Source organism: Pelophylax lessonae (assembly GCF_965119305.1).
Source record: "Pelophylax lessonae genome assembly, chromosome: 10".
Lineage (NCBI taxonomy): Eukaryota > Metazoa > Chordata > Amphibia > Anura > Ranidae > Pelophylax > Pelophylax lessonae.
Genome location: NC_138777.1, coordinates 131,708,494 through 131,734,021, shown reverse-complemented (window position 1 = coordinate 131,734,021; position 25,528 = coordinate 131,708,494). Strand labels below are relative to the sequence as shown.

General features: G+C 45.9%; 1 protein-coding gene across 1 annotated transcript in view; it reads right to left on the bottom strand.

Moving 5' to 3' along the window:
* The window catches only part of RASGRP2 (RAS guanyl releasing protein 2), a 1,091,080-nt gene that overhangs the window by 465,555 nt on the left and 599,997 nt on the right, over positions 1-25,528 (bottom strand). Inside the window, exon 10 of the mRNA XM_082270769.1 lies at positions 12,356-12,471. Coding sequence (XP_082126895.1) covers positions 12,356-12,471 — 116 coding nt within the window. The remainder of the gene's footprint in view (positions 1-12,355; positions 12,472-25,528) is intronic.

Here is a 25,528-nt window from a genome sequence, read left to right as displayed (position 1 = left end):
CTGCCTGAATGACTCCCAACAAAGGTAAGCCTTGACAGAATGAACTGACCAAAACATGGAGTCAGCAGAGATGTGCAAGATGCTAACCCTGCAAGTGTCCAGCCTGGCCCAGACTGTTTCAGAGCTGCAGCGTGAAATTCTGTTACTTAAAGGCACAGTACGCCCAGTCTCGGAACCTGCATATTCAGAGCCGTTTGTTGTCATGCCTGAGAGATTCAATGGTAGTCGTGCTTCTTTCCAGTGCTTTAAGGTGGACTGCGAAATTTTATTTGCCTTAAAGCCTCGGACATATGCCAGTGACTTTATCAAGGTCCATGCGGCTATCAATCTGCTGTCTGGATGGATCAAGACATGGGCACACCAGATGTTGCTTGCTCAGAATCCTGTCCTTGACAGCTGAGTGTCCTTCTTGACTGCATTGGACTCGCAGTGTAAGACCTCTAGAAAACCGTCTACTCCAAGGTCAGGTTTCAGAGAATCCAAGATACCCAGAGACAGGGAATACCAACACCACACGTCAATGTTGCCATCTTGTGAACCTGTTCATAGAGAAACTCCAGAGGTTTCCCATGTTCCTGCCGACTCTGAAGAACCCATGGAGATAGGTCTCATAAAGATAAAGACCAAATTGACACCTGATGAAAGAGACCGGAGGAGAGGCCGTGGTCTCTGCTTTTACTGTGGAGAAAGAGGGCACTTTATCTCTCTGTGCCCTACGCGCCCTCCTAGACCTCGGGCTCTCCATTTGGGTGCTGTTCAGTTATACCCAGTCAGCAATACACCTCTGTCTGTGAATTGCCAACATTGTTGTCACACAAGTTCATGTTCGTCTATGGCCAAAGGTACTCAGACCACTGTGATTGAAACCACCAATGTCCTTCAGGTACCTGATAACGTGACCTCTGTGACACTTCTGTCTAAAGCCCCAGAAGAGGCAACACTGCCTCCTGAAGATGCAGTTCTTATAAGTACCAACACTACTTCAAGCCTGCTCGAAGAAGATATACCACCAGACTGTACCTATGCTTCTGATGGTACTGTAGTCTGCAAAAAGGACTTGAGTTTATTTGAGGAGGCATTGCGCGCCAGACGCTCCACTCCTGCTGAGGAAAATGTTCAATCCCGGCGGGCGTTCCTAAAGGGGGGGTACTGTCATGGTTCTAGTCGTACCTGCCAGACGGCTAGGCGTGGCCACCCCACTGGTGCCTTTCAGAGGTATTGAACCTGTGTCCTTCTGGCTTCCCAGTCTGCAAACTAGCCTCTGAGCCACTTCAGGACTTTGGATAACTCCTGTTTATTCCTGTATTGCCTGCAGCACTAGGGGGCTGGATTTCACCAGAGGCTCAGACCTGTCAGTAACTCTCCAGCTGTATTCGATACCTAATTAACAAGGTATAAGACACTGCCCCTCCCTAAGGGCAGTGTCAGTTCATTGATTCTGGTTTCCTGGTTTGGTTCCTGTTGTTTGAGTTCCTGTTTGTTTCTGGCATCTGACCCCTGGCTTCACCTGACGGTTCTCCTGCTCTAGTCCTTACCTGTATTTGGACCTGGTTATCCTGAACAGCCCCCGTGCACAAACTCACAGGCCAGGTGGCTTCTTACCTGGTCACCCTGGTCTGTGTTTGTTTGCAAGGGTGAGCATAAATCTCTGCCTGAATGACTCCCAACAAAGGTAAGCCTTGACAGGATCTAAGAATGGAAAGGCGGACGCCCTGTCCCGAATGTTTCCGGATACTCCCAGCACGACGGAGCCCAATACCATCCTATCAGCTCAAAACTTTTTTCTGATTCACACTGACCTACAGTCCACAATTCAGCAAGCCTCTACTCAATGTACTGAACTCGAAGCCGGTTCTCTAAATAAACAGGAAGGATTCCTCTGGCACCAGGAAAAATTTTTTGTTCCTACACAAGTGAGATTGTTGGTCCTTAAAACCTTTCACGACCACAAACTCGCTGGACATTTCGGGGTAAAAAAGACCTACAAACTTATCCAACGCCGCTTCTGGTGGCCTAAGCTACATCAGGACTGCAGAAGCTATGTAAATTCCTGCATCACGTGCCAACGTAACAAAGGGGCTAAAGTTAAATCATGGGGCCTGTTAAGACCATTGCCGATTCCAGAGAAGCCCTGGAAAGGTCTGTCTATGGACTTTATAGTTGAGCTACCACCCTCAGAAGGGTTTTCCACCATCTTGGTAGTCGTGGACTGACTCTCAAAAATGGCTCACTTCTTGCCCATGAGGGGCACTCCCTCCGCCCTGGAAACAGCCAACACATTTATCAAAGAGGTGGTCAGGCTACATGGACTTCCAAATAATATAGTGTCAGACTGAGGTGTTCAATTCACCTCTAGATTTTGGAAGGAGCTCTGCAAGTCCTTGTCGGTTGAAGTGTCCCTGTCATCTGCTTACCATCCACAAAGTAATGGGCAAACAGAGAGAACCAATCAAACCCTGGAACAGTACCTCCGATGTTTTTGCACCAGCTCTCAGGACGACTGGACCTCCCTGCTTCCATGCGCAGAATTCGTCTACAATAATTCCATACACTCCGCAACCCACCAAACCCCGTTTTGGGCTAATTATGGCTTTCATCCTTCTTTTGCCTAACTTGGATCAGGAAATAACGGTTCCCGCAGTCCATGATCGGCTAGCAGCCATTAAAACTAATTTCCAATTGCTACGAGACAATATTCATAAAGCACAACAGGACTATAAGAAATTCTTTGACCTCAAACGGAGGGAGAACCCAGTGTACAAAGTTGGAGATTGAGTTTGGCTCTCTTCAATTAATTTGAAACTATCCTGCCCGTCCAAGAAATTGGGGCCAAGATTCATCGGTCATTTTGAGGTCAAGAGAGTGGTGAATCCTGTGGCCTTTGAATTGGCCTTGCCCGGCTCTTTCAAAATTCACCCAGTATTTCATGCCTCGCTACTTAAGCCAGCGGTACCAAGCCCCTTCCCGGGAAGAGAAGAGGTACCACCCCCTCCAGTTTCAGTAGAAGGGGAGCCTGAATTTGAGGTTGAGAATATCTTGGATTGTCGACAAAGAGGCAACCGTACTCCATACTTGATTAAATGGAAAGGATATCCTCCGGAGGACAATTCATGGGAACCATTGAGTAACATCCACCCCCCTAAACTTTTGAGAGAATTTCACAAGAAATTTCCAGAAAAACATGGTCGTTGGGCATCCAGAGGCTGCCCCTCGGGGGGGGGGGGGGGGGCACTGTCAGGAAAGGAATCACCATTCAGCAACAATAGATCACCGGAGGCAGAGCAGGTGTGTCACCACGCCCATCTCCCCAGCCCTGTTCCTATATAAGACGCTCTTCCGGTGTGCTCCAGGGCTGGTTTATCGTCAGCTCCTGTACCCGTGACCTGTCCGTTTACCTGTGTTCCTGTTTTGACCCGGCTTGCTTCTTTGACCTGTCTGCATCTTCTCCCTTGATTGACCTCGGCTTGCTCTGACACCCCTGCTGGATTTCCTGTGCACCGACCTTGGCTTGGATCTCACGGACTCTCTCTTGTCTTGCCCCTTTGCTACCTTCCACTTGGTAATTACTTCCGGACTGATTAACTGTGTATGACCCTCGGCCTGGCATTAACCTTGTGTCTTTTTCCACTGAGCACCTTTAGATCTCCTGGAAGCGGTCCTGGGTGTCCATACCATACCATCCATCCATCCGGATTTCACCTGCATTCAGTGCTCCTTGGGACGTGTCATCTCCTGTCTCACCTCCAGGGGTGATCCGCACCGAGCTGCAAGGGAAGCCCTCTCAGCACTTCGGCCTCAACCAAGGTACCTGACAAGGTTCTTTCCCCTTCCCAGACTGTAGAAGAAAGGTACTCTTCCCCCTGTGGTACTCTTAATACTTTATCTTGATATAAGAATATTCAGAGAATGGTTATTTTTTTAAGGTGTTCCATACAAGGTCCTTTTCCAGTCTTGTTTCCTTTTGTACCCTTTTTCCTCATTTTTTTCTCATTAGTGTTAGGCTCTGGCACACAATATTTGTATCACAGGCATAGGGATGAACAGGAACAAGCACTGGAAACTCTATGGTACACAAATGGGTTTTAGTTATTCATGGGGGTTTATATGCATTATATGTGTTTGTTTAGCTTGCACATTGTCAGTCACCTGCAGAAAGGGGACCTGCGATTGTTTGAAACATTGGCGGTTTTGCTGCATGTTTTGCCAAGCTAAAGAAAAAAACACAGTACAGGCTCAGCACACCATTGGCTTATGAAGGGGAGATGAATGTAGCAATGTCTGCTCATGGGTACAATGCTCAATTAAAATGTTCAACATAAATAAACAATAAATAGAATCCCTATGGGGGTGCAATATAGACCATCAACTTCTGACTAAAAGGTGTAAGGGGATGTAAAAAATGGTACATCATATACTGTACCACCACTAGTGCTAATGGGGGGTAATTTGAAATAATTTGCAGAACATCTGCCATTTTTGGAGGCCCCATCAAAATTTTGATATGGAGCCCTGGGATTTTAGTTTAAAATGCTACCTACTTTTATTATATTTTTTTTCATAAAGCTTTTCTGAAAGTAAACTACAAGTAGAGGGACCAAGAGGCTAACGTTAATCAAGATAACTTCAAAACTTTGCAAATTTAGGCCCCTTTCACACAGAGAGTCCGTCAGGTGGGGATCCATCTGCCGATCCCCTGCTGAGCAGACGGATGGCAGCTGTATTTCCGTGCTGTGTGCAGAGACACAGCTGTCAGGTCCCGCTGTTCTCTATGGGGGAATCGGATTGGGAATGGACCATCTGTCCATTCTCATCTGATCCCATCCGATCAGATCCGCTGGACAGATGGAAAATAGGGTTTCCATCCGTTCAGATTTGATGGATCGGATGTCAGCGGACATGTCTCCGCTGACATCCGATGCCCCATAGCGATACATGAGGCATCCGTTCAGATCCACCAAAAAAATGGACAGGCGGATCTGAACGGTCAGCTGTGTGAAAGGGGCCTTAGAGGTACAAGGGAAAAGGCTGTGCTTGAATCATATTTTTCTACAGCTCAAGAAGCTTCTCTGCACGAAGCTTACTAGTTTGCCACACCTATTTGGGCAGCACCTGCTTTCCTGATACTCTCAACATGGGGAGGTGCTTTGGGGCAGAAGGGGGAGGTCTGCCCCCCATGTTAATGGGGAAAAGGTCCTCTTCCCCACAACCTTGGGCTGTGATTGTGGGGGTCTGCAGGTGGGAGTAATCTGGAAGTGATAGTGAATAAAGACAGTACAAGATTTTTTGACAAGTCCTTTATTAAAAAGTAAAAAAAAAAAAAAATGTCCCTCGATGTAGATCTACCATCAATCATGATGTTCAACACCACCGCCAGACCCGTAAAAAAAAATTTGCCCACGACGACCACTTTCACAGTCTGCCTGCTCCACTGTGTGACATTTGTCAAATAGCTAAGGATGGCCCAGCATGCACCAATCGATGATGTCACAGGGGATGGTGCTTCCAGGTGACATCCCCTGGTGGCCTCGCCCCTTGGCTATTTAGGAAATGTCACATGGCGGAGCAGGCAGACCACGGGAGCCTTTGTCAGAAGCAGAGCTTTTTTCTTTTCTTTTCCTTTTTTTGGGTCCAGCGGTGGTAGCAGGCATCATGATTGATAATGGATCTACATAAAGGGACATTGTTTTTTACTGTTAATAAAGGACTTTTCAAAAACTCTTGTACTGTCTTTATTTACATTTATAATTTTTTGGTGAATGGGTAGGGGTACTATGTACCTCATACTCATTTACATGTACATGAGGGGGCAGGATCTGGGAGCCCCCTTGGTAAAGGGGGCTTCCAGAGTCCGATAAGCCCTCCGCCCATAGATCCCCACAAGCACAGCCCAGACAAGGTGCTTTGGGGTGGGGGGGGGCAGAACCCCCCTTGTCCAAAAGCACCCCCCATGTTGAGAGCATGTGGCCTGGTATGGTTCAGGAGGGGGGGGGGGTGCTTGTTCATCCCCTCCCTTTCCTGACCTGCCGGCTGCATGCTTGGATAAGGGTCTGAAATTATTTTTTTTTTTTTTTGGCATGGGGTTCCCTTCCAAATTCCTACAAGACCCAAAGGGCCTGGTATGGATTGGGGGGGGGGGGGGCCATGTCATTTTTCTTTCCATTTTTTTTTTTTATTTTTTTTTGCTGGCAATTTTTTCTTTACATTCAGCTGTCAGCCCACTCCTTAGCAACCAGCTATACACAGAGTGTTAAACAGTAAAAAAATGCAAATATTAAAATGCATCAAAAACGCAACATTGAAGTTTATTACACATTCCATTGAAGTCTATTACACGCAAAAAACTCTATCTGCTGTGTGGAAAAAGTCTCTGATCCTTTGCAACAAAAAAAGTGGGAGAACAGTTATTTCCTTTCCTTTACTATGTGAAGTTTGGTACAGCAACTCTTGCTCCACTTTGAGTGTAGATAAGAGATTATTATTAAATATTGGTTCTAAAGATTGTGCTTCCATTTTAGTTTTAAAGCTAAGGAGATTTATTCTAAACTAGTTTATTTTACATGGCTTCTATACTTCACTGACCTCTTAAATGAGTCATTTAAAAATATTATCATTTCATGTGGACCTTTTTTGTAACCCAAAGGTCTTGTTTTAGAAGATGAAATACCCCAAGTATACAATAAGAATATATATATATATATATATATATATATATATAAGCGATCTACCGACTGCAACACCGATATATTTCGGGGGCCGATATGCACTTTCCCCTATATAATGGAATCGGCCTTTGGATTTACCAATATTGCCAATATTTTAGTGACGTCATCGCGTATGTTGCGCCACACGCCTCCACACACTGGGCAGCACTTAGGCCGCCTCCCTCAGCCTCGTTACAGTGTGTTTTACCCACTGCGGCCACACTGGAGTCTGCATGCTTCACAGGCGGTCGGTCGGGACAGTGAGTGATATTCTAAATCTACAGTGAGTGATAATCACAGTGACCATTCACAGTCTGATACACGTTCTGTATCTGTAACACAGCCACCGCGGCCACCCACAGCTGCCCGGTGCCAGCCGGCATCCACCCAGTCCCACACACACTGTTTATCAGCCAGCCAGCCACAGGCCCTGCCTGAGTCCTGACTGTACCAGCTAGCCAGCCACAGGCCCTGGGCCTGTACGTGACAGCCACCCACCACACAGGGTGCCAGCCAGCCAGCCAGCAAAGGGTGCCAGCCAGCCAGCCAGCCACTAAAGGTTGACAGCCAGCCACCCACCTGGTGCCAGCCAGCCAGCCAACCACAAAAGAGTGCCAGCCAGCCAGCAAAGGGTGCCAGCCAGCCACCACAGGGTGCCACTGCCAGCCAACCACCAAAGGGTGACAGCCAGCCACCCACCCCGTGCCAGCCAGCCAGCCAGCCACCAAAGGGTGCCAGCCAACCACCACAGGGTGCCACTGCTAGCCAGCCCCCCACCACAGGATGCCAGCCAGCCCCCCACCACAGGGTGTCAGCCAGCCACCAACCACAGGGTTCCAGCCAGCCACCCACCCACCACAGGGTGCCAGCCAGCCACCCACCACAGGGTGCCAGCCAGACAGCCACCCACTACAGGGTGCCAGCAATCCACCACAGGGTGCCAGCCAGCCATTTTGTGTAAGCCTATATTAGTGTCTTTCTTGTTTCAATGGAGATGCATGGAGATAGAAAAATTCTAGGAAAATCAGCAGCACTGTGCAACACTTGCAAAAACAATGTAAGCATGGGATCCATAACTGCAAAAACCAAAAATATGTCTAATTTTTGGGCCCATCTAAGAGTTCATCATGTTGAATTGTATAATGCAGGACAGAAAAAACGAAATGAATCACAAGGTGAAACATCACTATCCCAGGCAACAATAACAGATATGTTTCAGAAAAAAAACAGGTGGCAAAAATCTGATGCAAGATCCCAAATGCTGGACTAAGTAATCACAGAGATGATGGTCAATGATAACCAGCCATTTAGATAGATAGATAGATACAACTTTATTGTCATTGCATAGTACAGGTACACAGCAACGAGATGCAGTTTGGCATCTACCAGAAGTGCAAAATGTAGCAATCGTGCAAAAGTGCAGATAATATCTAGCATATTTACAGTGCAGATAACCATCTAGCATAATTAAAAAATATATATTACAATAGTGTCTGACTCTGGATTTAAGCGGTTGCTGTCCATGCTTGATCCAAGGTACACACTGAAGAGTGACAAATTTTATCGAACTGAAATGCTGCAAAAGATTCACCAAAAGGTCCTTGACAAAGTAAAGACTATGCTGCAACCAGAGAATGCTGGCAATTCACTCTCATTCACGACTGATTGCTGGTCAGAACAAATATAATCACTAATGAGTCTTACATGGCGCTTCATTGACATCGGATGGACAAGAAGGCATTTGGTGTTGAATACAAAAGTGATGCAAGGATCCCACACTGGGGAGTACATTAGAGAAATGTTTGTAGGCATGCTAGAAGAATGGGGAATCACCAAAGACCCAGTGATGCTTGTGCTGCGAGACAGTGGAGCGAACGTGGTTAAAGGTATGAGACTTGCTAAAGTGTCAGACCTCAGTTGCATGGCACACACCCTCCAACTAGTGGTAAATGATGGTCTGTATAAAAGAATAACCAGCGCTAAAACCTCTTTAAAACCCTTGAGACCCTTGAGAAAGTAACTTGATTGGTTACGCAACGCGTCGGGACGCCGTGGTGACGTCACTTCCTGGTCTACGGCCGAGACCGGAAGTCGGTGAGAGAACACAGGAACCGCATCGGCGGCTTTGTTTTCTGTATATGCGCATACTGATCTACTTAAATGTGAGTTTAAAATTTATATTTTACCTGGAAATAAACCTTGTTTCAACTTATTACGCTATGAGACCCTCTTTCCATCTCTCCCCCTAAACCATCGAGTGTCTGGGCAACACACTTATAAGTACCACAGACTAGCCCATAGGACCAGGACCCTGACTCCCATATCGCCTGTGGAGATTCCATCTCTTCCTGGGAAATTGCTTTTTACTTCTTTAAAGGTCTGCAGGTTGACACGAGACACCTGATACGCCTATGTGAAAGACAAGTGATGTGAGCGGCCATTGCACCTATTTTGAGGATACTTTGCTCACTCACTCTGGCACTGGGATCACTAATTATCGTTGGCTGTAGTTGCACTTATTTTGAACTTTTCTTCATAATATTTGGAGAAGTATTGGACTCTTCCCACTTAATAATATGGACCACGTTATTTGAATTTTACTTGCTTCACCCTCATACCACGTTTTGATGTATTGTGAACTTTTTTTCAAATATATTGTTTTTCACAGGGGTTCGCCTATCATAGGGCATTGTTCACCCTTATATTTCAGTTTTATTTTCTGATTTCACCTATTGATTTGTATCACTGCTATTGTTAATTTATACCACCATTTTCACTGAACTTCTTTAGTTCGCTCTTCATAGGGAATATTTTCTCTATTGCCTTTTATATTTTTTTCAGAGCCTGTGACCAGTTCCTCTGCTCATAGAAGCTGCGCAACTCGGTCCTTTTTATGTCACTAGGCGATTTCTGGCCTTTTACACATCCTTCACAGCTACTAGCAGCTCATGTTTCTTATGGCACTCTAATCAATTAAATTATTGGTTTATTTATATTAATTGGTTCAGTCCGAGCTTTTGACCAGTTCTGGGTCTATAGAACCTGTACAATCGCTCATCATCTGCACATAATTTGTTTTGCATTTTCCCACTATTCTTCTTACAGCACGGATGACCTTGATAATTGTAGTTTACTATATACCGCCTTTATCCATTTAGCACCTTGGCACTTAAATTGAGTTCTTGCACTGGACACCTTATACCTCTCATCCATATTTATTGACGTATTTATTGCTTTATTGTACTTTTAAGGATTTTTCTTCTATTTGATCTATGCATTTTTTTATATAATTACTGTACACAGTAACGTATGGTTCACCGGTTTTAAAGAGGTTTTAGCGCTGGTTATTATTTTATACTTTTATCTGATCGTATGTGGTGACACTACAGAACTAGCTGCAGGACCTCTGGTGCTCCATCTATTTACCTTTCTATCCCCGATACCTGTTTCCTCTTTTGGTAGCGCATAGATTCTACCCTCTATTAAATGATGGTCTGTGAAACCAGAAAGCTTTGCTGGACATTATTAGCATGCTGAAGAGGTGCGCAAGCCATTTCCATCATTCTGTTCTTGCCAAGCAGCGACTGAGGTGCATTCTGGAAATACCTTGGCCTACCCAACAACAACCAGATACACGCTGTTCCAACACGATGGAACTCAACGCTACACGTCACAAAGGATGCTGGAGCAGAAGCGAGCTCTTAATATATATTCTGGTGAATATGGACTTGGAGGACATTCTTGTCCTACTGCAGATCAGTGGGACATAGTAGCCAACATTATTGAGACGCTCGTACCCATTGAGGAAGGGACAATAGAGGTGAGTCATTGTGACTCATCTGTTTCCTCTGTGATTCCATGTGTGAGAGTCCTGAGGATGCTTCTTCAACAGAATGAAGGACCCAACACACGTGGCATCAAAGCATGTAAGCAGGCCATGAGGGACAGCCTCGCCAAAAGGTTTGAGAAGCATGAGGAGAATAAAAATGTTGTGCTTGCATGTCTTTTGGATCCTCGATACAAGAACCATCCTTTCTCTTCTGATGATGTATTGGCCAAGGCAAAACAATGGCTGACAGAAGATATTCCACAGAAGGTGCAGGAGGTTCCTCCTGACGAAAAGAAAAGTCAAGAAGAGAAGGTTTCTGATGTGGAAGAGCAGGATGCAGGAGAAAAATGTCCCAAAAGACAATGGACAGGAGAGAAAATTAATCATGGTCAAATAGTTGCAATGTTCAGCGTTTTATTGGGGCCTCATGCGGAGGATTCATCAGAATCGGCAATAATGAGCCTGGATGATGAACTTCATCTCCATTTGAAGGAACCAGTAATTGACAGAAGAAGTGATCCTCTTCAGTGGTGGAAAGAAAATGAGGCATGCTACAAAAGACTTGCTTCTCATGCTAGAAGATACCTTTCTGCTCCTCCTTCCTCAGTACCAAGTGAGTGTGTTTTTAGTGAAGTGGCAGCAATTTATAAAAAGAAAAGAAGCCGTTTAACTGGTGAACATGCTGAAATGTTATGCTTTCTGCACTATAATATTGTTCTACTTAACTAGGAGTATTGATTTGAAAGTGTAGTAGTAGTGTCTGTCCACCAGTCCACTGAATCTACTCCAGTCCACTGTCTAGCTTTTGTCTAGCTACTTTTTCTAGCAGTTTTGCGCTGACTGCGCTGCAGTCAGCGCAACACTGCTAGAAAAAAAACAGACAGTGTATTGGAGTCAGTTCCAGTGGACTACTGCTGCAGTAGACCGCCACTCACTGCTGCAATAATTTTAAATCACTACTGCAGTAGTGCAGTTGTGATTTAAAATTATTGCAGTGAGTGAGTGCCCTACTGCGGTGGTAGTCCACTGCCTCCAGTCCAATCCACTGTGTAGCTGTTGCCTTGCTTTTTTCTAGCAGTTTTGCACTGACTGCTGTAGTTTCAGTGAGTGTCATACTGCAGAGGTAGTGCTCCACTGACTCCAGTCCAATTCACTGTGTATGTGACATTTGTAGCTGTTGCCTTGCTTTTTTTCTATCGACTTTGCACTGACTGCAGAAGTTGCAGTGAGGGCCATACTGCAGAGGTAGTCCTCCACTGACTCAAACCCAATCCATTATGTATGTGTAGCTGTTGTTGCCTAGCTTTTTTTCTAGCAGTTTTGCACTAAATGCAGTAGTTGCAGTGAGTGCCATACTGCAGAGGTAGTCCACTGACGCCAGTCCAATCCACTGTGTAGCTGTTGTCTTGCTTTTTGTCTAGCAGTTTTGCACTAACTGCACTGCAGTAGTGAATTAAAATTATTGCAGTGAGTGAGTCCACTACTGTAGCACTTATTATGCATTAATGCACAATCAGATGATGTGAAATGCAAATGTCCCTGCAATTGAAGTTTTCCTATCAGTTTTTTTGCAGTTAAGGTGTGAAGAACGAGCCCTTAATGGTAAAAATGTTAAGTAACAGATTGTTTCGAAATTTGTGTTTATTTTGCAAAATTTTAAATGTGTGAAATATCAGTATTGGTATCAGCAACGAAAAAACGATATTGGTGGATCACTAATATATATAAATATATTTTTTAAAATAATAGAAGCGGCATGTGACATATTCAAGTTGCATGAAACACAAGCGCCCTTTCCAAGATCTCAAAATAAGCTTACACTTACTGATTTTGATCTATCTCATTGAACGCACAGAGGTAGGGGAAGTTACTGCGAACAGCTTGAAATTCTTCCTGCGAGATGTGACCATCACCATCTTCATCAAAAAGCCGAAACACAGACTGTAAACAAATTAATACATTGTTTAGTTGTCAACAGCTGTACATTTTTTTTTTTTTTGTTTTTTATTTTTTTTAACACAAAAGACAGTAAACAAGACACATACACTATATTGTCAAAAGTAGGGTTGAGCGAACACGGACTGTATTATTCGTGTTCGTACCGAATAATTGGATTTTTGTTACCCGAACACGGACCCGAAAACTTTACTGTATGTTCGGGTAAAAATCCGTGTTCGGTCATTTTATTTCCGGGTTTTGTATGCATTGGCGCGCTTTTCATGGCGGGCTTTCAACAGCCAATCAACAAGCGTTTAACTGGTGTGCCTTAAGCCATCAAAGCCATGCCTACAAATGTATTAGTAGCTGTGATTGGCCATCTGAAGCATGTGACCAAGTCTTTATAAGTCCGAGGCAGCGCCGCTGCGTCATTCTGCTGTGTTAGTTCAGGGACAGAGCACACATCATACGTGCTGGCTACTGATTAGGGACAGACAAGCAAAAAAAAAACATTTGTGTCCGGATAGAATTGAGGGACAGGTCGGAGTGTGTTAGGCAGGGCGAGTTGTAGGACATTTTAGGGAGAGGCTGCTGATTTTTAGGGTCAGTTTTCTACAATCGATTTTGCAGTGACCGATCTTATCAATCCTTTTAGGGAGAGGCTGCTGATTTTTAGGGTCAGACAGTGTGTTCTACAATCGATATTGCTGGGTGGGGTTTGCAGTGACCGATCTTATCAATCCTTTTAGGGAGAGAGGCTGCTGATTTTTAGGGTCAGACAGTGTGTTCTACAATCGATATTGCTGTGTGGGGGGGTTTGCAGTTACCGATCTTATCAATCCTTTTAGGGAGAGGCTGGAGATAGGCAGGTGTCAGTGGTCCACATCGATTTTGCTGTGTGTGGGGTGCAGTGAACACAATCTTTTTTGCCCACTGAGGAGGAGGGAGAAAAGTCTTTTTCTATCAGTCACTGTGTGCAGCGTTTGTCCTTCAGCTGTGCTGTGCTGACTCTGATCATACACTGCTGTGTTCAGTGTTCAGTTCACATGTGCTATTATTGAGTGGTTTCAAAAATCATACACTTTTTTCTATTCCACTATTCAATATACAGCCTTGGGTTAAAAAAAATTTAAATTGTGGCCTGCAGCAGAGCTGAATGATATAAGACACTGCTGTTCACATCATGTGCTATTGATAAATCACACCAATCTTATATCATATTTTCTATTCCGCTATTCAATAAAAACCTTTGGGTATCAATTAAATTGCGGGATAGTCTGTGTTGGTAGGTGTGAGATACACCTTTCCAAGTTTTTGGGGTTCATCTCATACTTCTGAAGATTTGAGGGTGCTGCCTGTTCCAAACTCCTCCTACTCCTCATCCTGCCTTTAGGGGTACAAACAATAGTAATTGGGGCCTAGTCTGGTTGTGTACGTGTGAGATACATACACTTTTTTTGATCATATTTTCTATTCCGCTATTCAATAAAAACCTTTGGGGATCAATTAAATTGCGGGATAGTCTGTGTTGGTACATGTGAGATCCACCTTTCCAAGTTTTTGGGGTTCATCTCATACTTCTGAAGATTTGAGGGTGCTGCCTGTTCCAAACTTCTCCTACTCCTTATCCTGCCTTTAGGGGTACAAACAATAGTAATTGGGGCCTAGTTTGGTTGTGTACGTGTGAGATACATACACTTTTTTTGATCATATTTTCTATTCCGCTATTTAATAAAAACCTTTGGGTATAAACAATTAAATTGCGGGATAGTCTGTGTCGGTACGTGTGAGTTACACCTTTCCAATTTTTGGGGCGCATCTCATACTGCTGAGGATTTGAGGGTGCTTCAGTCTGCCGCCTGCCTGTTCCGAACTCCTCCTACTCCTCATCCTGCCTTTAGGGTACAAATAATTGTAATCGGGGCCTAGATTGTGTTTGTACGTGTGAGATACACAGTTTTGTAAAATTTGTCCTATTCCGCTATTCAATATACACCCTGTTTGAGTGTAAAAAATTAAATTGCGGGATAGTCTGTATCGGTACATGTGAGATACACCTTTTTAAATTTGTTTGGCGCATCTCCTTCTACCGCTGAGGATTGCAGGACGCTTCAGTTTGCCTCCTGTTCCCAACTCCTCCTACTCCTCTTCCTCATCCTGCCTTTAGGGTACAAAAAATTGTAATCGGGGCCTAGTTTGTGTTTGTACATGTGAGATACACCGTTTTGTAAAATTTGTCCTATTCCGCTATTCAATATACACCCTGTTTGAGTGTAAAAAATTTAATTGCGGGATAGTCTGTATCGGTACATGTGAGATACACCTTTTTAAATTTGTTTGGCGCATCTCCTTCTACCGCCGAGGATTGCAGGGCGCTTCAGTTTGCCTCCTGTTCCCAACTCCTCCTACTCCTCTTCCTCATCCTGCCTTTAGGGTACAAAAAATTGTAATCGGGGCCTAGTCTGTGTTTGTATGTGTGAGATACACCGTATTATAAAATTTTTCCTATTCCGCTATTCAATATACACCCTTTTGGAGTGTAAAAAAATTAAATTACGGCATAGTCTGTATCGGTACGTGTGAGATACACCTTTTAAATTTGTTTGGCGCATCTCCTTCCACCGCCAAGGATTGCAGGGCGCTTCAGTTTGCCTCCTGTTCCCAACTCCTCCTACTCCTCTTCCTCATCCTCCCTTTAGGGTACAAAAAAGTCTGTGTTTGTACGTGTGAGATACACCGTTTTTTATCCTTTTTCCTATTCCGCTATTCAATATACACCCTTTTGGGGTAAAAAACATTAAATTGCGGCATAGTTTGCATATTTGACTGTGAGATACACCCGTGCGATACTGTTGTTGTTTTGTTCCGCTATTCAATAAACACCTTTCTAGGGCAAGATCATAAATTACAGAAATATGAGGAGACCGTCAAATAGGGGCAGTGGCCTGGGTCGTGGTGCTGCTGGTAGAGCTCCTGTTGCAAGGAGAGGACGTGGTCGATCTGTGCCAGCTACACGCACAAGTGAAACACCTTCCTCAAGTGTTAGTAGGCGACAGAACCTGCATCAGTATTTGGTAGGGCATCATACGCCTCTAAAAGTGATGAGGCCAGAAGAAGTAGAGGCGATAGTAGATTGGTTTGCTGCTGACAGTGCCTCCAGTTCCTTCACATTGTCTCCCATCCAGTCTACTGCAGAAAGGACAGAGTTGGCACCTGCAGCCGATGTCCAACCGTCTTTCACCTCACCCCCTTGCAAATCAGGCAAGCAGTCTGAGCCCCAAGCCATACAGCAGTCTCTTCTTCTTTTTGATGACTCTGTCAGCAGGGTTTCCCTGGGCCATCCACCTAGCCCTGCCCCAGAAGTGGAAGAGATTGAGTGCAGCGATGCCCAACCACTTATTTCTCAAGATGAGTACATGCAAGGACCATCGCAGCACGTCTCCGATGATGACGAAACGCAGGTGCCAACTGCTGCGGCGTTCAGAATTGTGGAGACCGACAAGGAGGGCAGGGGTGAAGACTGGGAGGAAGATGATGTGGAGGACGATGAGGTCCTCGACCCCACATGGAATTAAGGTCATGCAGGTGACCTGAGTAGTTTGGAGGAAGAGGCGGTGGTCGCACAGAGCCACCAGCACAGCAGAAGAGGGAGCAGGGTGCAGAAGCGGAGCAGCCGTGCCCTAGACACTACGCCTGCTACTGCCCAACGCAGCAAGGGAATGAGCGCAACAAAGCCAGCTCAAAGGAGTTCTCTAGCGTGGAAGTTCTTTAGAAAATGTGCTGATGACAGGACACGAGTGGTTTGCATCCTGTGCAATCAGAGCCTGAAGCGAGGCATAAACCTTCTCAACCTGAGCACAACCTGTATGATCAGGCATCTAAGTGCAAAGCACGAGCTGCAGTGGAGTAGACACCTTCAAAACCAAGAAACGTCTCTGGCTCATCCTGCTTCCTCTTCTGCTGCAGTCTCGGCCGCTCCATCCACATCTGTAGTGATACCGGCACCTGCCACCCCGCAAACAGACGATCTGTCAGCAACACCACCACCTGGGTCACCAACCATCTCCACAATGTCCCGTGGAAGCGTTCAGCTTTCCATCTCCCAAACACTTGAGAGGAAGAGGAAGTACCCCCCTACCCACCCGTGATCCCTGGCCCTGAATGCCAGCATTTCAAAATTCTTGGCCTTTGAAATGCTGTCATTCCGTCTGGTGGAGACGCACAGTTTTAAAAACCTTATGTCGGTGGCTGTCCCACAGTACGTCGTGCCCAGCCGCCACTACTTTTCCAGGCAAGCCATCCCTTCCCTGCACAACCAAGTGGGGGAAAAAATCAGGTGTGCACTGCGCAACGCCATCTGTGGCAAGGTCCACCTAACTACCGATACGTGGACCAGTAAGCACGGTCAGGGGCGTTATATCTCCCTAACGGCACACTGGGTAAATGCAGTGGCGGATGGGCCTGAGGCAGATAGCAATTTGACGCATGTCCTTCCACCACCGAGGATTGCAGGGCGCTTCAGTTTGCCTCCTGTTCCTAACTCCTCCTACTCCGCTTCCTCATCCTCTACCGCCTCCTCATCCGGTCAGCGTAACACCTTCACCACCAACTTCAGCACGGCCAGGGGTAAACGACAGCAGGCAGTTTTAAAACTTGCCTGTTTGGGGGAAAAACCACACACCGCGCAGGAGTTGTGGAGGAGCATGGAACAGCAGACAAATGAGTGGTTGCTGCCAGCGAGCCTCAAGCCCGGCCTGGTGGTGTGCGATAACGGGCGAAATCTCATAGCAGCTCTGGGCCTAGCCGGTTTGACGCACATCCCTTGCCTGGCGCATGTGCTGAATTTGGTGGTGCAGAGGTTCCTTAAAAATTATCCCGATATGTCGCACGGGCCGTCTGTGCGCACTTTCAACGTTCTCACCCTGCTGCTGCTCGCCTGTCAGCGCTGCAGCGTAACTTCGGCCTTCCCGCTCACCGCCTCATATGTGACATGCCCACAAGGTGGAACTCCACCTTGCACATGCTGGAAAGACTGTGCGAGCAGCAGCAAGCCATAGTGGAGTTTCAGCTGCAGCACGCACGCGTGAGTCGCTCTGCGGAACAGCACCACTTCACCACCAATAACTGGGCCTCCATGCGAGACCTGTGTGCCTTGTTGCGCTGTTTTGAGTACTCCACCAACATGGCCAGTGCCGATGACGCCGTTGTCAGCTTAACTATCCCACTTCTATGCCTCCTTGAAAAAACAATTCGGGCAATGATGGAAGAGGATGTGGCACAGGATGAGGAGGAGGAGGATGAAGAGGTAACATTTCCAAGGCTTTCAGGGCAGTCATTCGCAAGGGGCTCCGAGGGTGGGTTCCTGCACACACAAATGCCAGGGACACAATTGTCCAGCAGGGGCACAGTTCTGGAGGATGAGGAGGATGAGGAGGAGGAGATGGAGGAGGAGGAGACGGAACCATGTTCACAGCAGGGTGGCACCCAGGCCAGCTCATGGCCATCACTGGTGCGTGGCTGGGGGGATACAGAGGGCACAGACGATACACCTCCCACAGAGGACAGCCTTTCGTTGCCTCTGGGCAGCCTGGCACACATGAGCGATTACATGCTGCAGTGTCTCCACAACGACCGCCGAGTTGCCCACATTCTAACTTGTGCTGATTACTGAGTGGCCACGCTGCTGGATCCTTGTTACAAGGACAATGTACCGTCCTTAATTCACTCACTGGAGTGCGATCGCAAGATGCGCGAGTACAAGCGCACGCTGGTAGACGCGATGCTGCTGGCATTCCCACCTGACAGCGGGGCCACAGTGGAAGCACAAGGCAGAGGAGGAGGAGGAGGAAGAGGTCACCAACGCAACCAGGGCACCGCCAGCACCTCAGAAGGCAGGGTTAGCATGGCCGAAATGTGGAAAAGCTTTGTCAGCACGCCATAACAAACAGCAGCACCAGCAGCTCATATGGAACGTCTTAGCAGGAGGCAGCATTTCACCAACATGGTGGAGCAGTATGTGTGCACACGCCTACATGTAGTGAATGACGGGTCTGCCCCCTTCAACTTCTGGGTCTCCAAATTGGGCACATGGCCTGATCTTGCCCTTTACGCCTTGGAGGTGCTGGCGTGCCCTGCAGCCAGTGTATTATCTGAATGGGTATTTAGCACGGCTGGGGGCGTTATCACAGACAAGCACAGCCACCTGTCCAGAGACAATGTGGACAAGCTCACGTTCATTAAAATGAACCAGGCATGGATCCCACTGGACTTTTCCGTATTGCAGAATAGCAATGGATACCGACCTTACCCAGCCATTGTTCTATTTCTGCTCTTGCTTTTGTTCTCACTCTTTTGGGGCGTACCCTCATTTAAAATTTCTGAAAAAAAGCAGTGTTGGCTACCTCGTCCTCCTCAGGGCCAGATTAACATAGGGGCTATTGGAGCTGCAGCTCCAGGCCCCTACCTTAATATAGGCCCCGGGTTGGCCATATTCACTGTTACCGCTCTTCTGTCACTTGGAAACACAGAAGTCTGGCTTCTATGCTCGCTTCCCCAGGCAGCTCCCTCAGAACCTCCCCACACAGCACGAAGGCCGGACAAGGAGGGACAGTTGCCGATGCATGGATGTGTTTATGGGCTTCAGAGACAGCATCCCCATGTTGAATTAGGCATGCATGGCTGCACCCTTCCTCCTCTGGGTGCATGCCAAGGCACGGCCCTTAAGGCCCTTCAAAATCCTCAGCACCAAGCCCATGATGCTCTTAATCCAGCCCTGGTCCTCCTCCACCACTGCTTCCACCTACACCGCCCATAGGTGTGTGCAGCCTATTGCATTAGGGTGTGCACCCCAAAGTTTAAATACACATGCATGTGTTTGCCTACATGTACATGGCCCTGATACATTACTCTCCCTGCTGGCAAAGTGAAATAGAGCAGAGCAGGTCCGAGGGAGATCTTTCCCATCTCCTCACTGGCAAACAGAGCGATAATGCTATGTGCCCTAGGTGATTAGGGTGTGCCCAGGTACACCCGGCACACCCTGTGCGCACGCCTATGACACCACCACATCCACCTCAACCTCCCTCCTACTCCATATGGGCCTCGTCCTTCAGAGATGAAGAACATTGTTTTATTTTTCTGTTTTTTTTTTTTTTGTTGTTTTAAGTTATTTCCCTATCCACATTTGTTTGCAGAGCACTTGCCATGCTCTTAACTACGTTTTGCTGCCATTTGCAGCATTCTAGCCCTTTCCATTGGTGTTTTAGAGCCATTTTAGTGCCTGAAAGTTCGGGTCCCCATTGACTTCAATGGGGTTCGGTGTCCGGGAAAAGTTTGGCAAAAGTCCGGGACACGGACCCGGACTTTTTTTTAAAGTTCGGCCGAACCCGCCGAACACGGACATCCAGGTGTCTGCTCAACTCTAGTCAAAAGTATTGGAATGCCTGCCTTTCCATGCACATGAACTTGAACACACAAGCTTTTGATACATGTCTGGTTGAGGTAAAGTAGATCCACATCAGATGTAATCCTGTAATTAGGAACATGATTACATGGCAGAGGTGTCCCACCTTTGGCATTATATATATATATATATATATATATATATATATATATATATATATATATATATATATATATATATATATATATACACACAATATATATATATATATATATATATATATATATACACACAATATATATATATATATATATATATATATACACAATATATATATATATTAGGGCTGCCTCGACGCGAAAAATCGTCGACATGCGTGAAAGGCGTCGACACGTCAACACGTGACGTGACGTCACACCCATCTCGCGAGCGTTGCTTGTAAATAGCGGTAATGGCGACTTGTGCTCCTGGGGGAGAAAGTTCCAGCAGCAGTTCCAGCAGCAGTCTACCACAAAAGGCAGCAAGAGCGCGATCACGATCGTCAAGGGTATGGGAATACTTTCAACAGAGGCCAAATAAAATAGTCCTTTGTTCCCTTTGCAAAAATGAAATGGCGTACCACGGCAGCACAACTGCTATGCACGAGCACCTCAGAAGAAAACATTCTGGCGCACTGACGACAAAGGACGAGCCATCTTTGTAAGTACTAGTACTACTAATTTCAACAATATAATTAATGCTAGCTGATGATTGCTCAGGCCGGGCCAGCTCACTTTTCTTTTAAATGGACTACAAGGCACTTTGCATTTGCAGCCCTCAGTGTCTGTCTTGCTGATCTGTGGATCCCTCAGGGCATGATTGACAAGTGCAATGATCTGACCGTGACCACCAGCACACCTGAAATGCCATCAGCCATGCTTTTCTACCAAAATATGCAGAGAGCAACAAGATGTTTCGACTGCACTGCAGCATTATTAATTACAACATTGGCCATGGATATCTCAAACTTCTACTAGAAAAAATACAATTAATATTGTTAGCGTTGAGGCTGAGCATTCATAGATGTGTAAATTGGTAATGTTATTAATTATTATCATTTATTATTATTGTTGTTTTTCTCAGGAAGAGGCAAAGCTGTGTACAAGATTTTTTCTTTCATAAAAAGGATGTCACTGCTTGCACACCCCTAGTGGCCATTACACTTACCAATAGCATACTCAACATGATTGTAAAAGATATGAGACCTCTTTCTATTGTAGACGGTCAAGGATTTAGTGAGATGATCAGCACATTTTACCCAGGATACACACTTCCCTCCAGGTCCCATTTCACTAAGCTGATGGAGAAGAAATATGAGGAGAATTTTGAAAGATTGAAAGCGTCAATGAAAGATTTGAAATCCAAAATAGCTCTCACCACAGTGGACCAGTATTGCCACAGAGCCATACTTGGGTGTCACATGCCACTTCATTAATGAAGACTGGAAGCTTACATCCTACAATCTGACCACTATGCCACTTGAAGATCGCCACACAGCTGAAAACATTGCTAACTGGGTGGAAAAAGCAGCTGAGAAGTTTGAGATATCCACAGCCAATGTAATTGCAGTTGTCCAGGATAATGCTGCAAATGTTGTCGCTGCTCTGCGTATTTTGGAAGAAAAGCATCCTGGCATCTCTTCTCTCAGGTGTGCTGGTCATACATTGCAGTTAGTTGTCAACCATGCCCTGAGGGATCCCCAGATCAGCAAGACACTGAGGGCTGCGAAGTGCCTTGTGGAAGATTTTAAAAAAAGTGAGCTGGCCACTACAAAGCTTAAAGCAAAGCAACAACAAATGGGTACCCCCGATCATGCACTAATAAATGATGTATCTGTAAGATGGAACAATACTTTACACATGATCAGTCGCCTGCTTGAACAGAGGCGGCCTGTCACTGCAAAACTTTCCGATCCTGATGTCACACCACGAGGGAAGCGCTTCCTGGATTTAAAACATGATCAGTGGAGCTTACTTGAGGAAGTGGAACAAGTCCTGAAGCCTTTTGAGTGTGCTACTGTTTTCTTGAGTGGAGAGTCCTATGTGACAGGTTCCGCTCTACCTCCTTTGGTAAAAGGCCTCCAGAAATCCATACAGAGCACAATTTGCGAGACAGCGGCAGTCAAGGCTTTCCAAAATGTTGCTGCACAGGAGATGACCTCAAGATGGGAGCGGGAAACTAAATTCAGAGATGACGGTGGAAAAAATATGTCTTATTGCAGCAGCCCTGGACCCCAGATTCCGCAAACTAAAATTCCTGGCAGCAGAGGATAGTTTAAAAGTTCACCTCAAGGTCCAAGCTCTTGCTCTTGAAGAGTAATGGTGACGTCAGCATGCCGCGACCGTGCTGACGTCACCACTACGAGTCTGAGGACGGACGAAAGAGCCGACCGGCCGGCGGCTCATTCAAACCCTACGCTTTTCCATTTTTATGTCTGTAAGTTGCTCTCCTTTATTTTATACATTAAATCTATGGTTTTACACTATGGAGTGCTCTGTTTTCTTTGCATAACCTTGCCATTGGATAACTTTTGGAGGACATCCCCAACAGACCGATATTGGCATTCTTTATACCTTTGTCTGGTAAGCGGCTGTGGTGTTGGTGGTGGCCCCTTTAGAACCTTATTGGGCCACTTTAGGTTGCTCCCTTCCTGGCTTTTGGCTAGTTTCTTTCTTTTTGGTAAGCAGATTGGATCTAAGGGTGTTGGTGTTTACTATTCACTTTGATTCATTGCATGTCTGGTAAGCAGTTAGTATCGGTGGTGGTACACACTTCGGGTGATTTACACTATCATTGACCTTTTTGGTCTCATTACTGGGTGATACAGTATTATGCTATGGAAGCTATTATTCTTTTTTACATGCACTTGGCATTTGACTACTGAGACATCATGCAAATCTGAGGAGTAATTTAGAAGCCGTTCGACCAGAATTGTCATCTTGAGATTTGGGCAAATTATTTACCTGCATTTGGTAAGAAGTTTGTACATCTAGTGGCTTCACCAGTTCCATCTTGGATTATATACAGACTCCAGATTTTTGGATTTTATTTCTCAATGAACATTTGAACATTGTTACTTGTGGTTTCACACAGCCTAGTGTGGTTTATCACCATCACTTTATTTCATAATTTGATTAATATTTTTGAGCTAAATATTATTCAATTTTAGCGCAACTTATTTATATATTTATTCTGTTGAGTTGTTTGTCGCACTTTAAGTTGCTGCTTACCTATAGGAGTTCAGCACAGTTATCCCCCCCCCCCCCTTTGGGGGACACAGGCTGCATGGTGGCGGGGGACACAGGCTGTATCATGACGGTGGGGACACAGGGTGCATCATGACAGTGGGGACACAGGCTGCATCATGATGGCGGGGACACAGGCTGCATCATGATGGTGGGGACACAGGCTGCATGATGGCGGGGACACAGGCTGCATGATGGCAGGGGACACAGGCTGCATGATGGTGGGGCCATAGAAAAGGTTAACCGCACTGTAGCCATCATTGTCATTGGGCTATGCCGTGGTCGGCAAGTAGTTAATCCCCATAGTCTTAGCTATCTAATAGTACCCGTGAAGTGAGGCTTTGCATTACCTATGTTCCATAGTATTTGGCCAAAGACGATCACCATGCCAGTCCCTGTGAAAATTAGGCATTGCCCCAAAAAAATGTGTGTGGTGTTGTGGAAATTGTATTAATATTTATGTGGATGTTTCTTTAGGATGGGTTTTTAGTTAAATCGTTATGTACAGCGAATATTGCTTTAACTGACCTTGAGGAAAGACCTGTAATTGTGGAAACCTTCCATTAAATGAAGACTGAAGGCTACTTGTAGCCTGATCATCCCTATCGACTGTCCAGATCTATGGCAGTGCAAGGCGAACTCCACCGCACAAATGTATACCAGCCAGCCGGGGCCCCAGTATTCACTGACAGAGATATGTTTGTGATGTGGAATTCTTATCGTTTTAATCATTTCTGCCCTTTCACCAGGATTATTGGCTGGTAACTTTCTGTTACTGCTGCTATTGTCTTTTTCAGATATAGTAAAGTCTCATTCACTGGAACAGTATCATGATCACTATCAAATATGTTTTTTATGAACTATATTATATAGCAGGCATCACTAAATGGCAGACCGCGGGCCAAGTCCGAACCGAGTCAATGCTCCGTCCGGTTCCACCAATTATAATCTGCTTTTTTTCCCTCCGATGCCCATTGGATCTGTTTTCTTTACAGCAGCGGACATCGGAGGAGCAGCACAGTAATGCATGGAGGGCAGGGGCTGGCCCAGTTACCTGATTGGTTGCTAGAACCGCCCTGTATTCTAGCAACCAAATCAGTTAACTGGGGCAGGTCCCGCCCTCTGTTCATCCCTTTGCTGCACTTCCGATGTCAGCTGCTGTGCCCTGTGTAAGGTAGGACAGGGAAGAGGGCACTGCTGATGTAAACGGGGAAAGAGGGGTGATAGAGGCAGGACAGAAATGTAGAGGGAGTGATATGAAGGGGGATGGGGCTCTACAAAGAGGGTGAGGACATAAATGTAAAGGGGGGCTGGAGACTGGGGAGTGAAGGGGGGGTCTAAAAAAAGGGGGTAAGAACAGGAATGTTGGGGGGAGGGGGTTATATAAAGGTAATGAGGACAGGAATGTTACAGGGGGCTAGAGACAGGAATGTAAAGGGGGGTGCTATAAAGCGAGTGAGGGCAGTTATGTGAAGGGGGGTGCTAAAAGGGGGTAAGGGCAGTTATGTGAAGGGGGGTGCTATAAGGGGGTAAGGAGAGTTATGTTAAGGGGGGTGCTATAATGGGGGTGAGGACAGCAATGTGAAGGGGGGTGCTACAAAGGTGGTGAGGACAGGAATGTGATATGAAAGGGGTTAGGAACTGCAATTTAAAGAAGGGGGTGATACAAACAGGGGCCGCAGACAAGAATGTGAAGGACTGAGGACTGTAATGTGAATGAGGGAAGATGTGCAGGGGAACTGAGAACACTGGTGTAATAAAAAGGATGGTGATGTGAAGGATCTGAGACTAAGTTCACATTATTGCATGACGTGTGTAGGCGACCCATTTATTTCAGTGGGCTGCCTTATAAGCAGAAAATATACAGTATCTCACAAAAGTAAGCACACCCCTCGCATTTTTGTAAATATTTTATTATATCTTTTCATGTGACAACACTGAAGAAATGACACTTTGCTACAATGTATCTTTACGGCTGGTAAGTATCTTGCGACTGGTGGGTGAGTATCTTTGCGACTGGTAAGTATCTTTGCGACTGGTGAGTATCTTTGCGACTGGTGAGTATCTTTGCGACTGGTGAGTATCTTGCGACTGGTGAGTATCTTTGCGACTGGTGAGTATCTTTGCGACTGGTGAGCATCTTTGCGACTGGTGAGTATCTTTGCGACTGGTGAGTATCTTTGCGACTGGTTGAGTATCTTTGCGACTGGTGAGTATCCTTGCGACTGGTGAGTATCTTTGCGTCTGTTGGATCTTTGCGACTGGTGAGTATCTTAGTGACTGGTTAGTATATTAGCGACTGGTGAGTACCCCAGGTTTAGTACCAGGGGAGACAGAGGTAGTGTAGGTAAGGAAGAGCAGGTCGTTAGTATAT